General features: G+C 37.3%; 1 protein-coding gene across 13 annotated transcripts in view; it reads left to right on the top strand.

The window, feature by feature from the left end:
* FNDC3A (fibronectin type III domain containing 3A) overlaps positions 1–14,777 on the top strand; it is a 185,670-nt gene that overhangs the window by 96,862 nt on the left and 74,031 nt on the right. For 11 of the 13 annotated variants that reach the window (XM_003942224.4, XM_010330079.3, XM_074387675.1 and 8 more), the window contains one exon: positions 9,843–9,919. In XM_003942224.4, the coding sequence (XP_003942273.2) occupies positions 9,843–9,919 (77 nt within the window). Of the gene's footprint in view, positions 1–772; positions 5,606–8,582; positions 8,719–9,842; positions 9,920–14,777 lie in introns of those variants that run through there. The other 2 variants (XM_074387683.1, XM_003942225.4) reach the window with 2 other exon arrangements.

Below are 14,777 nucleotides of genomic sequence, written 5' to 3'. Positions count from 1 at the left end.
AATACCAAATAATGGTGAGAATGTGAATCAGTGGAACCTCTTATACATGCCTGGCTGAAAGGAATATAAATTAATATTCCCAGGAAAACTATGTGGCACTATCCTATAAAAATTAACAGTCACAAAATCCTAAGACCTAGCATTTCCTCTCTTAGGTACATACCTTAAATAAACATTTACACATGTGGGCTGAGAGACATACAGATGGCAGCAGTGTTCTGATCCATGCTCCTATCTAAAGCATTAGATTGTCTTCTTTACCTACTTTAATTCCTTTGCTGATGTCATCCAGTCTTATGGATTTAAAGCCTGTCTACCAAAGACTCTGGAAGTTAAATCTCTGGACTAGGTAGGTATTTCCTTGAACTCCAGAATAGTAAAATGAATTGCTTGCTAGGTGAAATCTCCATTTGGATGACTAATAGACATTTATAATGTAACATGTCCAAATTTGAATACCTAATGATCTCCAAATATGCTTCATCTGCTTTTGTGCTATTAAAATTAATAGTGCTATGGATGTTTTAAATTATATCCTTTGGTTGGTGTTATATGTAAGCATTTCCATTGCCCATATACTTAAAAGTAAAATTACTAGATCATAGAGTATGCATATGTTCAACTTTAGTAGATATTGACAGTTTTGTAAAATGGTTGTACTATAGTCTTATCAGAAATATATTTAAGATGATGAATTTTTAAAATATAATTTAGATCATGATTTTTTTTTTTTTTTTTTTTTTTTTTTTGAGACTGAGTCTTGCTCTGTTGCCAGGCTGAAATGCAGTGGTGTGATCTTGGCTCACTGCAACCTTGGCCTCCTGGTTACAAGCAATTCTCTTGATTCCGCCTTCCAAGTAGCTGGGACTACAGGTGCACACCACCATGCCCAGCTAATTTTTGTAATTTTAGTAGAGACCGGATTTTACCATGTTGGCCGGGGATGGTCTCGATCTCTTGACCTCATGATCTACCCGCCTCAGCCTCCCAAAGTGTTGGGATTACAGGTGTGAGCCACTGTGCCTGGCCTAGATCATGTTTTAAAATCCAGCAATGGCTCCTATTTTACTCAGAGTAAAGCATACGGTGACCTATGAGGCCCCCCAAAAATGTAACTCATTTCCCTCTTAACCACTGTAACCTCACTCCTTCTGCTGCTCTGTTGACAGTGGTGTCCTTGTTAAGTCTTAAACATGCCAGTCATGTTCCCCCTCAGGGCTTTTACACTAGTTGCTCCTTCTCTGTAGAATGTTCTTCTCTCAGATATCCATATGGCCCACTCCTACGCTTCTTTCAAGTCTTTGTTCAAATGTCACCTTCTCATTGAAACCTAAACTGATCTCTGTATTTTAAATTGCAATCTTCAATCTCACCCCTTAAAATCCTTTTACTCCACTGTTTTGTTTTGGGAAGGACTCTCACTCTGTCATCCAGGCTGGAGTGCAGTGGCAGGATCACAGCTTGCTGTTTCTCAGCTTTCTAGCCTCAAGCAAGCTTCCTGCCTCAGCCTCCTGAATAGCTGGGACCACAGGCATGTGCCACCGTACCCAACTCAGTTTTTGAGATTTTTTGGAGAAACGGGTTCTCACTTTGTTGCCAGGTCTAGTCTTGAACTCCTGGGCTCAAGTGATTCACTTCGGCCTCCCAAAGTGCCGGCATTACAGGCATGAAGAAGCACACCGAGCCTGTTTTTTATTTTATAGCATTTATCACTTTCAAACATACCTTGTGATTTACTTGAATACGATTTACTTATTTACCATGTTATTATTTTCTTCCTCCAGTGTCCAGAACAGTATCTGGCACATTGTAGATAATCAATACATGTTTGTTAAGTGAATGGTAAGTGAATGAAAGCAAAAAAACCAAACAGCAACAGAAATTCCAAAGAGCCTAAAAGCTAATGACAGAAGAAACAAATTATAGTTATTTACACAAAAGCGTAAATGAAAATGAGGAAATTACAGCTATATGAAACTACATAGATAAGTCCTATAAATATTGCACAAGGCAAGTTATGGAAAATTATACACTGTATAATTTTTGTAAAACTCAAGCAAGCTAATCAGTATTGTTTAGGGATATAGGTGATTTTTTTGTAGAAAATTATTTTTAAAAGAAAGGTAACAGTAAACTTAAAATTCAAATAATGGAGACAGCATGAGTGGCACAAAGTGATGAATTAGGTGGTGAAGGAGCACATGGATGCAACAGTGTTGGTATGGCCTGTTTCTTGGCTTTGATGGTAGGTTTAAAGTAGTCGCTTTAATGACTTGCACTGTTTTCTTTTGTATTTATCAAATACTACATAACCAAAATTTTATTTAAAATGTGAAAGTGAATGTAAGGTCAGAAAATAGAGTCTGTTAATGTTAATTTTTAGAAGTTTGGCTGAGAAAAGAGTGGTAACTAGGTGGTATGGGGCAGAAAAGAGGTGTGAGAGATGGAATGTGTGGTTTATGTGTGAAACTTTACCATGTTTATGGGCAAAGATGGAATCGTTCAAAGAGGTTGAACAAAGGCAAAGATAAAAATACCACACAGGACAGAAATGACCAGTGAAGCCAACTCCAAGTGGAAGATCAGATCAAGAGCAAACTAGGAAAGATACCTTTGATCTAGTGAAGGAACAATGCTGCTTCTGCAAATAGAGGAAAGGAATGAGAAAAGTTTGTGACACTGAGCTCAATTTCTTAACTTCAAGAGTTCAGTTCCATGTCAAATAACATTCAGAGTAGAATTTCAAGATATGGTTGAAGGTTGAGGAGGGCTCTTGAAGGGTAATGAGAATCTCTTCTAATCACCTTAGAAAACAGGATAGGCGAATGACCAGGGATAGATGCATGAGCAGTGCTGACAGCTGAGTTAAGATTGAAGATACTAAATTTGTAAAACATGCGAGCCTGAGTACCACTTTATTCCTACAGTTTAGGTGGAAGAGAAGAGAAAATTAATTGAAATTGGAGATTTTCAGGGAATGGGGAAGTCAAAGGAAGACATGGTGGGAAAGGAAATAAGGCTATGAAGGCAGTGTTGGATCAGGAGAAAAGGAAGATCACTGTGAAGAACAAATGTAGAAAAAAGAAAACTGGAGAGATGAAAGGATGAAAGAAGGATATGGTGGCCACATGAAAATTTGAGATTTCAAAGATGAGATAGTGGAGTTCTAAGTAATAAGTTCCAGGATGTATCTTTGAACACGGGTTACTAAAAACAGAATGAAAGACACGGATTCAAGGAACTTTAAGCCTAGATTTTGGACATCAAAGTCATGCTGGTGGGAAAGAGTTGGGATGGAGAACAAAATTGAACACAACGCCCAAGTTTTTAGTAAATGAGGACTCAGCCTTACAGCATTGAGAAGGGATAGAGGGTTGTGTGAACATATGCTGTGATCTCAAGGAAGAAGGAATTTTAGCATGAAACGGGAACAACAGTGGTGATGGGAAGCAGCCTTGGAGTGTACGGAGACTACCAACACTGCTTCAAGAGAGGACAGGAATTCTCTGCTCCTGGGGGCTGCTGGGGAAACTGTTATAAAGGACATCCAGGCTTCATTTCAAGGCAACACAGGAACAAGTGTTCCGTAAAAAGGTTGAGGATATAGGGGAATTTATTTATACTGGAAAAAACTTTCTAATGGGCACAATTGAAAGGATTGAAAAGAGATGATAAGTTAAATAATCAGTCAAGAAATGGAAATACAGCTGTGTACTCTACTGCAAATGTGAGCCAAAATGAGAAGGTGGGCTGCAGAGGCTTGCTTTTTGTTTGGAGGCTTAAGATCAGAGGCATGGTTGGATTTACAGAGGGGCTGGGTCTAGCATCTATGAGAAGGTTCTGTTGAGAGCAGGAGACTCTTTGCTCTTTGGTCTTGTTTTTCAGGGCAACCCTGCCTTTTCATGGAAATTTTGAAGTTAACAATTACCCTTCCCCACTTGTAAGAATAGGCCCTTACTGTCTTATCTCCTCTGGGGTGTCTTACATGTGTTTATTAAGACCTGTTTCTCTAGGTTATTCTTTGTCAGTTCTTTTCCACCTTTGTGTGAGATGGGGCCTTTGAGCATAGTTTACAATTTTTGAAAAGTATAGCTTTATTATTAGATAATCCTGCTTTTGCCTCACTGTGTGCCCTTGGCAAGTTACTCTGCTTCAGTTTTCTTACCTGGAAATGATGCCCACTTCACTTACTAGGATTAGGTGAGTTAATCCAAATAAAACACTCCAAATGCTGCCTAGTACATACTCTGCACTATGTGATTATTTTTTGAAAACTTACACTGATCATATTTTTACATATTATAACCATTATTTATTATCATCAACCAGTATACTTGGTACTTTAAATTTATTTAATTTCATTCTCACAACAATGCTATGATTTTGATTAACCTTGTCACGGAAAGGAGAAGAGCAGTAAATTGCCTTGCTAATAAATATTGAAGCTGTTACTTTATCTTTTAATACCAAAATTAACTTTCTTGCCACTGTACAACTTGCTACAAACCACTATCATTATCATTACCTGTATTTTTGTGTTAGCTGTTGATAGATTTCCTCTGAAGTTACATAGCACCATAAAGTAATGAAAGAGCTCCAAAAGTTCTTTTTCTTCTTTCCGTGTTGTAACTGGACATCTCTGGCCTCTTTTCTGGTCTCTACTTGTTTTTGGATAAAGAACTCTGAACCTGCACCTGGGGCTGTCTTTTCAGGTTCACGGATATGAGTAAGAGTGCCATCTACTCAGGAGAATTTCTTAAACCTGGGAGGTGGAGGTTGCAGTAAGCCGAGATCACGCCACTGCACTCCTGCCTGGGTGACAAAGTGAGACTCTGTCTCCAAAAAAAAAAAAAAAGCCATCTGCTGAGCATGTGCACTGATGTTCAGGTGAAATCTTAAAATCAGAAAGAAAACCAACAATGAAAGTGGTAGCCTTTATTCTCTTGAGAGGCAGATAGCCTGAAACATAAATCCCACCGTTGAGACAATATATCACACCTATATTCTGTACAGTTATTTGTGTATTGTGGATATTCCTTAAGGATTGAGTATGGAGAATTATGTTATATATATAATTGTCTCTGACATTTATACATGTCTCTGATATTTCAGACTGAATCTTTTAAATTAATAAATATTATTGTCAAATTTTCTAAATGAAAATTAGCGGTAGGCTGCATGAATAAAAAATTAGAAAGCATTTGTGGTGCTGTTGAAGTAAAGGGAACACAGAATCATTTTACATCAAATACGTATTTTTGAAAGGTATACTTTGATGAACTTTTGAATTGGTTCATAAGGAAGTCTGAAAGATGGTCAAATTCGGGGCAGCAGCAGTAGAAATCATGTAATTTTTTTTTTTTTTTTTGTATCGGAAACGCTGCAAGCAGGAACGTTTGCTTTCTATTTCTCTTCCGCTTTTCCCGGGCCACTGCAGGTCACGTGATAAGTATCACGTGACTCGGTCAAAGGATCTTTTCCTCTTACAGCTTTGCAAAAAAAAAAAAAAAGACCGTTTTCCAATTAAAGCTGTTAACGTGTAACTACGCTGTTTCCTTGTTGGATTTTCTTGTTCTCTGCTGCTACTGTAAAAACAAAATGAGTGGTAAGATTTGCTGTTTTTGAACATTCTGTTTTTATTTTAAGACAGCATTGTATTACTCTAAAGTCGTGCCGTTTGTTTTTTAAAATAGATGCCAAATATAATCGCAATAAAACTATTTTAAATTGTTGCCATGTAATTACAGAAAGGTTAGATTATGTAGAGTTACTTCGTAATTTTATATTCCACAGAATATTCCATTCTAGGATCTTACTTTACTAGGTTTTTCTTTTAGAGCTAAAATCTGAAAATTGGCATCAGATTATTTGGAAGCCATTGTGAAAGCTGGCTTATAAAGAGAATGTGTAGTACGGCAGGAGCATGTTGCATTTTAAGAATTAAAACTCCTGGATAAATTTGTAATTTTATTTTTTAAAAAACTCTTAAATATGAATATATATTAATAAGAAAAAATAAAGAAGGATTTAAGTTATACTAGATGAAATATCTATTTTAAGTCAGTGATGGCACTTTTAAGTAACCGGGGTGGGGAGCTTCTCAAATTTTTTAAGACAATTGGTTAGAATTGTTTAATCTTCTGCAGATTTATGAAGTAGGAAATGTACCCTTAATAGCTCCATGATTGAGGTAAATTATGCTCAAATCACATAGATTATAAAGGAGCTGCTAGGCTGCTAGGTGTATCCAGGGTTATTCAGGTATTGCTACTCTTGTGCCAGGTATACATTTGGCAATATGATCTGAAACATACTTAGTTTCTTCCTTGGGACAAAATCTCCGTCATTGCATAAAAATTTAAGTCAGTTTGTAGTTAATCTTGTTACTTCCTAAATTAAACAGTATTGTTGGAACTGAGGAGCTAATCAAACATTTACATCATTAAATATGCAAGACTTTAAGGTTTTGCTGCTACAGACTCAGGAATAACAACAGACATGAGATGCTGTAAACATTGTAATTCTAAACATTTATACTTGTAATTATTATGTGTATACATTAGGAGTTCGCGCTCTTCAGTGTTGAGTGTCACTTCACAACAATATTTTAGGCATTAAATATGGTACCGATAAATTGTCTTTTTAAAAAAAATCTGGCTGGCCATGGTGACTCATGCCTGTAATCCTAGCAATTTGGGAGGCCGAGGCAGGTGGATCACCTGAGGTCAGGAGTTTAAACCAGGCTGGCCAACATGGCGAAACCCTGTCTCTATTGAAAATACAAAAATTAGCTGGGCATGGTGGTACGTGTCTGTAATCCCAGCTACTCGGGAGGCTGAGGCAGGAGAATCCCTTGAACCCAGGAGGAAGAGATTGTAGTGAGCTGAGGTTGGGCCACTGCACTTCAGCCTGGGTGAGAGAGTGAAACTCCGTCTCAAAAAAAAAAAAAAAAAAAAAAAATCTAACCATGTACTATTTCTGCCTCAGGATTAAAAAGAAAAATGTACTTGCTAGAGTAAAACAATTACTTCATAAAGAAGTAAGTTTATAAGTGTTTTTCCTAGACTACACCTGTATTTACTGATAGTTTAGGTTACATTTGTTCTGTTTTCAGCATCACACTTAGATGTAATTAAAGAACAAAGTAGAATTTTGACTTGCCAAATTATAAACTATTGTAGCAGCTATCAAAGTATAATATGGTTTGAATTCTAACTACATACATATTCATATTTCTGATAAAAGGAAGGCAACTTGAAGCAAGTGTTCGGTTTTACTTTATTTTGTTTTAAATTTAATTAGCAGTAACTTATTACTCTGATGACAAAACAAAAACACCTGTTCTAATGATTGGATTTAAGGATTAAATTTGACAGCTTATGAAGGGACCCACAGTAAAAGTGCAATGTTAATGGCCTTTATGAAGATTACAAATACGATTTTCAGTGAATTCTCTGTCAGGTTCTCAGCTGAATTTCGCATATTATAAATAGTATCTAAGCCACCTGTAAGGATTTAGGAAGTTAGTTTACTGTAATTTTATATAAATTAGCTAATTAAGGTAAACCAGCATTAGTTTAAAACAGTTCTGATTTCTCTTGAGTCTAGAACAGGCGTCCCCAAACTATGGCCCGCGGCCCCCATGCGGCCCCCTGAGGCCATTTATCCAGCCCCCCGCCGCACTTCAGGAAGGGGCACCTCTTTAATTGGTGGTCAGTGAGAGGAGCACAGTATGTAGTGGCCCTCCATCGGTCTGAGGGACAGTGAACTGGCCCCCTGTGTAAAAAGTTTGGGGACGCCTGCTTTAGAGCATAGTTCTTAAGCCTCAAATTACATCAGTTGCCAATAATGCGTAGTATTATCATGTTTACTAAAAATGTGGTAAGGATATATTCTTAGAAATAAAACGACCTGGTTTCAAATCCCACTTCTGCCACTTGGGGAGTTTAACCTCTGTGCGTCAATTTCCACATCTAGAAAATGGAGATGATGATGATAATATTTGCCTGTTAGAGTGATTGTGATTATGAGGAGAAAAAGTATGTCAGAGGCCTGGCACATAGTAAGTTAGTATTAGCTATACATAATTAAGATAATATTCTGGACAACTTCATGTATTTGGTGGGCTTGTTTTGGATGGGAAGGGTATCTTGTTGAAAGTTCTTTACACAGCGAGATATTAAATAGTGTAATTTAGTAGTCTACACAAACACTTCTTACTTTCCCTCCACCACTTCAGTCTTATCCCTACTTTGTTTTCCCCTCCCCACCCCTTCAGTTTTTTTCTCTCCCCTCCGCCTTTCTCCCATTTCTCCACACTGTTCATCCTCCCCCTTACCCTGTTTTCTCCTCCTCTCCTCTTTTCTTGCCTTTCTCTTCACTCTTTCCTTTACTGCCTCTTGTCTCCTTCCTTATCCCTCCCTTTTCCTCTCTCACCTCTCGCCTCTCCCCTTCTCTCTCCTCTTGCCTTTCTCCTCTCCTTGCGTCCCCCTTTTTTCTCCACTTTTCCCACTTTACCCCTGTTTAGTATTTTCCCTCTTACATCCCCCATTTTTAAAAATATTCTCTTTTCTTTTCCCTAGCTCTCTCATCTCCCTGGCCCTAATCCCATCACCACTGTGTGGTTCTGCCCTCACCCCTTGCCTTCCCTAGAAAGGGCAGAATGGCTGTAATCCGGATTTGCTGTGACCTCCATGCCCTTTATTCTGGTTTTCTGAAGTATGTATCTTAACAAAGTTAACTTTTCTACCCTACAATTACGTTTTTTCCTCCTCCATTTATTTTATAGCTGAGAGTCATTGTATAATGGTAGATTATAATTCTGCGTATAAAAGAGATCCTTCCCTCTTTACATTCCTTATCAGACTTTTGTACTATCTGCTTTTAGAAATAAGTAATTTCTTTGAAAAGGTTTCATTTCAAGTTATTAAAAACCAATGGGCACGAGGGGATACTGCAATGTAAAGTTACAGGAAGAAAGGAACTGAAGGGGGCAAGATACTTTTTTTTTAAGTTACATAAAGCAACAAAGATTTTAGTTTTTAGAAAGAATAAAACACCTTCTCCAAGTGCTTTTGTTCCCAGAAAGGTTAAAAGAGAAGGTAAACTAGAGATAATAGTTAACAAAAGTTAATTGGAAAACCTAACACTATAAAAGTGAAAGGAAGTGTAGAATGAGAGAAGCTGAATTTTCTTTTTTTAGACCTTTTTAGTGGGAGAAACAAAAAAATTTTTTTTCCTTTGGATAAATACACATGTGGCATTTCTCTTTGTTCTTAAGCCCCCATAGATGTGACACACACATTACACAAGTATTTTAACCCTAACAAAGCAAGTTCCAAATGTCTAACTATTGTTCCTCTTGTTGCTTCTAAGCTTTTACATTATGTACCTATTACTTTTGACATTTTTGCCTTTCATATTTTTCGTTGATTTTGTATGTGGAGTTGAGTTTGATTTTTCTCCAGTCAATGTTTCTAAACTTAAAACTATCATAAGAGTCACCTGGGATATTTGTAAAGTGAATATAATGATTCAAGACCCCATTGACTAAATAAAAATCTCTAGGAAAGCCTGTTAATCTTTTAAAAAGTCCCCCAGCAACGATTATTATTATTAATATTATTATTACCTGGCAAGTTTAAGAAACACAAATGTAGATAAAGGGTAATTTGTGCACTTTACAAGACAAATTTTTATAGCAGGTCAATGATCTGAATTTTTTTAAATAAAAAATGTTACTGTTGGCTCGAGTGTTTAGATGAAGTATTCAAAGTGTAATTCAAATTGTTTTCAACTTTAGCTCGATAAGCAATAATAAATCATTTCTGTGACCCATTCAGGTCCTGCTCAGGTTCCAATGATGTCCCCAAATGGTTCTGTGCCTCCTATCTATGTGCCTCCTGGATATGCCCCACAGGTACGTTTTTATGTTATTTTTCTTTTCATATTTAAATAATAGTGATAATGTTATTCTCTTTGACTTTGATTTTGGTGAAAAATACCATTTAATTACTGAGGCTTACTCAGTGTTGTGTATCTATGATAAATCTATTTATTTCAATTATTTTAGTACATTTGGAAAGGAAGAAAAAATTGTATTGGCAGCACTTCCATCATTTGGCCTTGTCTTTGGGTATTAAGTCACAAAAGAGAATTTATTCTAGAGTTTTATCTCCCTAAATATGTGACTAAATAAAAATAATATTTTAGGTTGTAAAGGTGCCTACACTAACATTTTTAAATTTAGTCAGTTGCTTAGACGTAGCCCAAGACAATGCTTCCAACTTTATTCATACCATGAATCTCAGGCACTGATGATAATTGTATGGCATATTGTGTTCAATAGAAAAGAGTTTAGATCTGCAACCCTAAGGGATGAGGGATCAGTATCACCATACACCTGTAACCTTTTATGCCCAATGGCTGGGAAGCTCTGACCTTAAAGTATAGCTAATTAATGTACACAGGCAAACTGAATTATACTGTGAAATCTGCAGGTGTTCAATATCTTCCGCTACTGAGATTCTATATCGTCTGTACTCATTGCCTCAGTCTGTTTTGGGAAATAGTGAATTTCTCTCCCTAGCATTGAATTTGCTCTTGAAGTTTTCTTCAGGCCCTCTCTTATTTCCTCCCTAATTATGCCAGAGTAGTGGTGGTGGGATATTGGGGTGGATTTTCTGCCCACTCTATGAAGTACACCATCACATGAAAGACAGCAAAAGAAAAGCATGTTGGGAAGGAGAGAATGGAATGAGATTTAGAGTCAGAAAAGCTGAGTCCGTATCTTATTTCAAACCTTTGCTGGCTGCATGGTCTTGGGCAAATCAACTTCCTTAAGTCTCAGTGCCTTCATTATGAGATGAGATCACATATTGAAATTACCTTGTAAGCTTTTCAGAATGGTCTCTACTAACTATCTCTACTTTTGTTTAGCACACTGACTCCTTGATATAGTCTGCGTTCTGCCTATATTATTCTACTAAAACTGCTCTCCATTTTGTACCCAATCCAAAGGCCTGCTTTCTAGCCCGATCTTTTTTGACCTCTAAAAATTTGGCACCACTGATTAGATTTACTGCAGATTTCCTTGACATCATGCTGCCCTGATTTTTTTTTTCCTCCTCCTCTGTTCCACCTTCTCAGTCTTCCTTCTCTTAGGTGAAGACTGTTCTCTGTCATAGTTCAGTTTATCACTTATTCATTGTTACCATGTACTAAGCTCTGTATTGGGAACTAGTGATATAAAAATGATTAAGATGTGTTCTTTCACTGCACTTACAGGTATTCTGCTGTTCTTTCATCTTACAGTACCATTTATTTTTATTTTTATTATTGTTTAAGAGCTTAAGGTTGGAATAGTTCTGGGTTCAAGGTGAGTTCATAGAAGTAGATTGCAAAAAGTAGAGAGGAAGCAAAGCTTGTAGGAATTGAGAGAGCAACAGAACCCTAATAGCTTGGTGGTGTTAAGAGAGGGAGAAAGAAATGTAGCATTCTGTTAGAGCTAAAAGAACACATATATTTCTGATCATATCATTCATTTAACAAATACTTTTAGAGCATCAACCTATGTGCCAGATAGTATTCCATCTCCTTGGGGAAAAAAACAGTAACCAAAACATTTATTATGGGCTTTATATTCTGGTAAGGAAGATACATAATATAAAATGTCAGATAATATACACAGTGTTCTTTCTCTGCAGCCCTTCTCAATTATGTCTCTGTTCAATAAAGGAAAAAAAAAGCAAACATGCCTTTGCCTACTTAGAAATTACATGGCATCTGTGATTAAGTGGTCAGACTATGCTAATGCCTCATGTAATTATATTTTATTGCCTTGTATTTTAATCTTTATTAATACTGACAAATTTGAATTATATTTTATCTTTTTTTTTCTTGTCATATCTTACTGATTTTATTGTACATCACAATCAGTATACTCTGTTGGTGTGAAATCGATATCTACATGGTGGCCATTTCTTAGCACCTAAGCCTCTGGAGACTTAGCAAGTAGTTTTGAAGTCTATTGCCTTCCTCTGAAGTTAACTGGCTGCTTGAGGTAGTGGAGTTCACCATGCTCTCTTGGTTCTTATCTGGCCTTTTCTTTTCCCCTCCTCTGTCTACATCTTAGGTTTAGAGTTGTTGGGTTTTTTTTATTTTTAATTGTGGTAAAACACACATAACATAAAATTACCATCTTACCCGTTTTTAAGTGTACAGTTTAATGGCATTAGGTGCATTTACAGCATTGCACAACCATCACCACCCTCCCTCCACAGAATTCATTATCTTGCTGAAAACTGAAGCTCTGAACCTGTTAAACAATAGCTCTCCACTCTCCTCTCCCCTAAACTTATCTTTGAATTTTAAATGTTCTTTCTCAGCAGAAAAGTGGTTTTAATTTCATAAATAATTTAGCCATTTATTTTTAATGAAATAAATCTCTTGTTGTAAACAACAACAAAAAAGACACTAGAAGATCTATGGATTCTATGCCCACAAATAAATAAGAACATGGAATCCGAAGCCAAGTTTCCTGAGTTCAAGTACTAGCTCCCCCTTTACTTTCTACCTATATGACCCTGGAAAGTTATTTAACATCTCTATGCCTCAGTTTCTCCATCCAAAAAATTGAGATAATAATAGTATGTACTTGTATCATTGTTCCAAGGATCAAATAGTTCATATATGTCCCTTGAGAAATTTAACAGTTAAACTTCAGAGTAAGACATATGCATCTGGAAAATTAACATTTCAGTGTTAGAAATATCAGATAAGTGATACAGCATAAATGCAATAGAAATTATAGGAGAAAAAGATCACTGAGATTGTAGTACCTAGGAAAGAGTTCATGGAGGAGCAGTCAGGTGGTACCTTTCACAGACTCTTAACCCCACACCTCCATCAGCATTTGCACATCTGCTGTTATGTGCTCTGCCTTCTCATCCATGCCCACAAACTCTGCTTCTTTATCTGTAACACAGACAGACTTCCCTGCTCTTGTCCAGACCCGGTTCCCCCACCAAGATACTGAAACCCATCCCTTTTTGCCTGTGTATGGACATTACTCTAGCATTTTTCTTTTCTCTCTTCTGCATTATCAATTTCTTATTCTCTGCTGGATTACTTTCATGAGTATCTTGAGCTTTTTGTAATTTTCCTCACTAAAAACAACAAAATGAGTTTCTTGACTTCACTAGTCCTACGACCCACCACTCTATTTTTGTATTCCCCTTTGCAGCAAAACTTTTTAAAATTGTGCAATTAGCTCTAATTCTTCTCCTTACTTTCTCTCTTAAGCTCATTGCAGTTAGGCCTTGACCCTATGACTATACAAAAACTGCTCTCATCAGGGTCACAGTAGTGTCTACATTGTTAAATCCAGCGGTCTGATTCTTAGCCTTCCTCTTAACTTGACCTGTCAGCAGCATTTGACACAGTTAGTCCTTCCTCCTTGATATACTTCACCAAACTTCCAGACTCTAAACTCTTGGTTTTCCTTCTGCCTCATTTGGTCATCCCTTCCCACTCTTTACAGAATTGCAGACTATATATCTTAACAGTCTACTCAACATTTCCACTAAGTTGTCTTACAAACTCTTCAAACTCACAAGTGCAAAACTAGGAACTCCAAATCTTTTCCCCTGAAAAAAAGAACTTGTTGTACTCCAGTCTTCCTCATCACATTGACAGAAGATTATTCTTCCCTGACTTCTTTTTCTCACTTCCACATGGAATCATCAGCTAATCTTTTTCTACGTTTTTTTTGTTGTTGTTATTGTTTTGTTTTGTTTTGTTTTTGTTTTGAGACAGAGTCTTGTTCTGTCACCCAAGCTGGAGTGCAGTGGTGTGATCTTGGCTCACTGCAACTTCCACCTCCCATGTTCAAGTGATTCTCCTGCTTCAGCCTCCCAAACAGCTGAGACTACAGGAGCACACCACCCACACCCAGCTAACTATTCTATTTTTAGGAGAGATGGGGTTTCACCATATTGGCCAGCCTGGTCTCGAACTCCTGACCTCATGATCCACCCACCTCAGCCTCTGTGAGGTGGGTAGATCACAAGGTCAGGAGTTCGAGACCAGGTGTGAGCCACCGCACCTGGCCTCTGCTTTTAAATATGCAGAATGTGAGTCACTTATCATCTCCACTGCAACCTCCCTGGTCTTAGCCATGATCATCTCTTGCCAAAATTACTGTAGTAGCTTTCTGAATGGTTTCCCTGCTATTGTCTTTTCCTCCCTGCAATCTGTTCTCAACTCAGCAGCCAGAATAATTCTGTCAAATACAAGGTTACATCAGGAATTCTCAACCATAGTACTAACATTTGAGATGGGATAATGTTTTTGTTGTCCTCTGTGTTGTAGAGTATTTAGCATTTCTGGTCTCTCTACCCTCTAGATGTTAATAGTACCCCCCTGAGTTGTGATGACCGTAAATGTCTAGACCCTACCAAATGTCCTCTAAGAATCAGAAACACTAGATTTTATCACTCTTCTGCCCAGAACTCTATAATGATTTCCCATTCCACTAAGAGTAAATGATGAGCTCCAACTCCTTAATAGTAGCCTGTGTTGTGGTGCCTGACCCTGCTACCCTGTCACCCCTTCATTTCTTTGACTTCATCTGCTTCCACCTTTTCTCCTTTACACAAATGCTGTCACACCATTTCCTTTCATTCCTTGGGTATAATCAGCCTTAGTTCTACCGTAGGGGCTTTATTCTAAGTATTCCCTCTGCCTTGATCAAATCTTATATATTTCTGCAGGGTTAA

The sequence above is a fragment of the Saimiri boliviensis genome, chromosome 16 (genome assembly GCF_048565385.1).
Source record: "Saimiri boliviensis isolate mSaiBol1 chromosome 16, mSaiBol1.pri, whole genome shotgun sequence".
NCBI lineage: Eukaryota > Metazoa > Chordata > Mammalia > Primates > Cebidae > Saimiri > Saimiri boliviensis.
The sequence above is the reverse complement of the archived record's forward strand: the minus strand, read 5'-3'. Positions and strand labels throughout refer to the sequence as shown.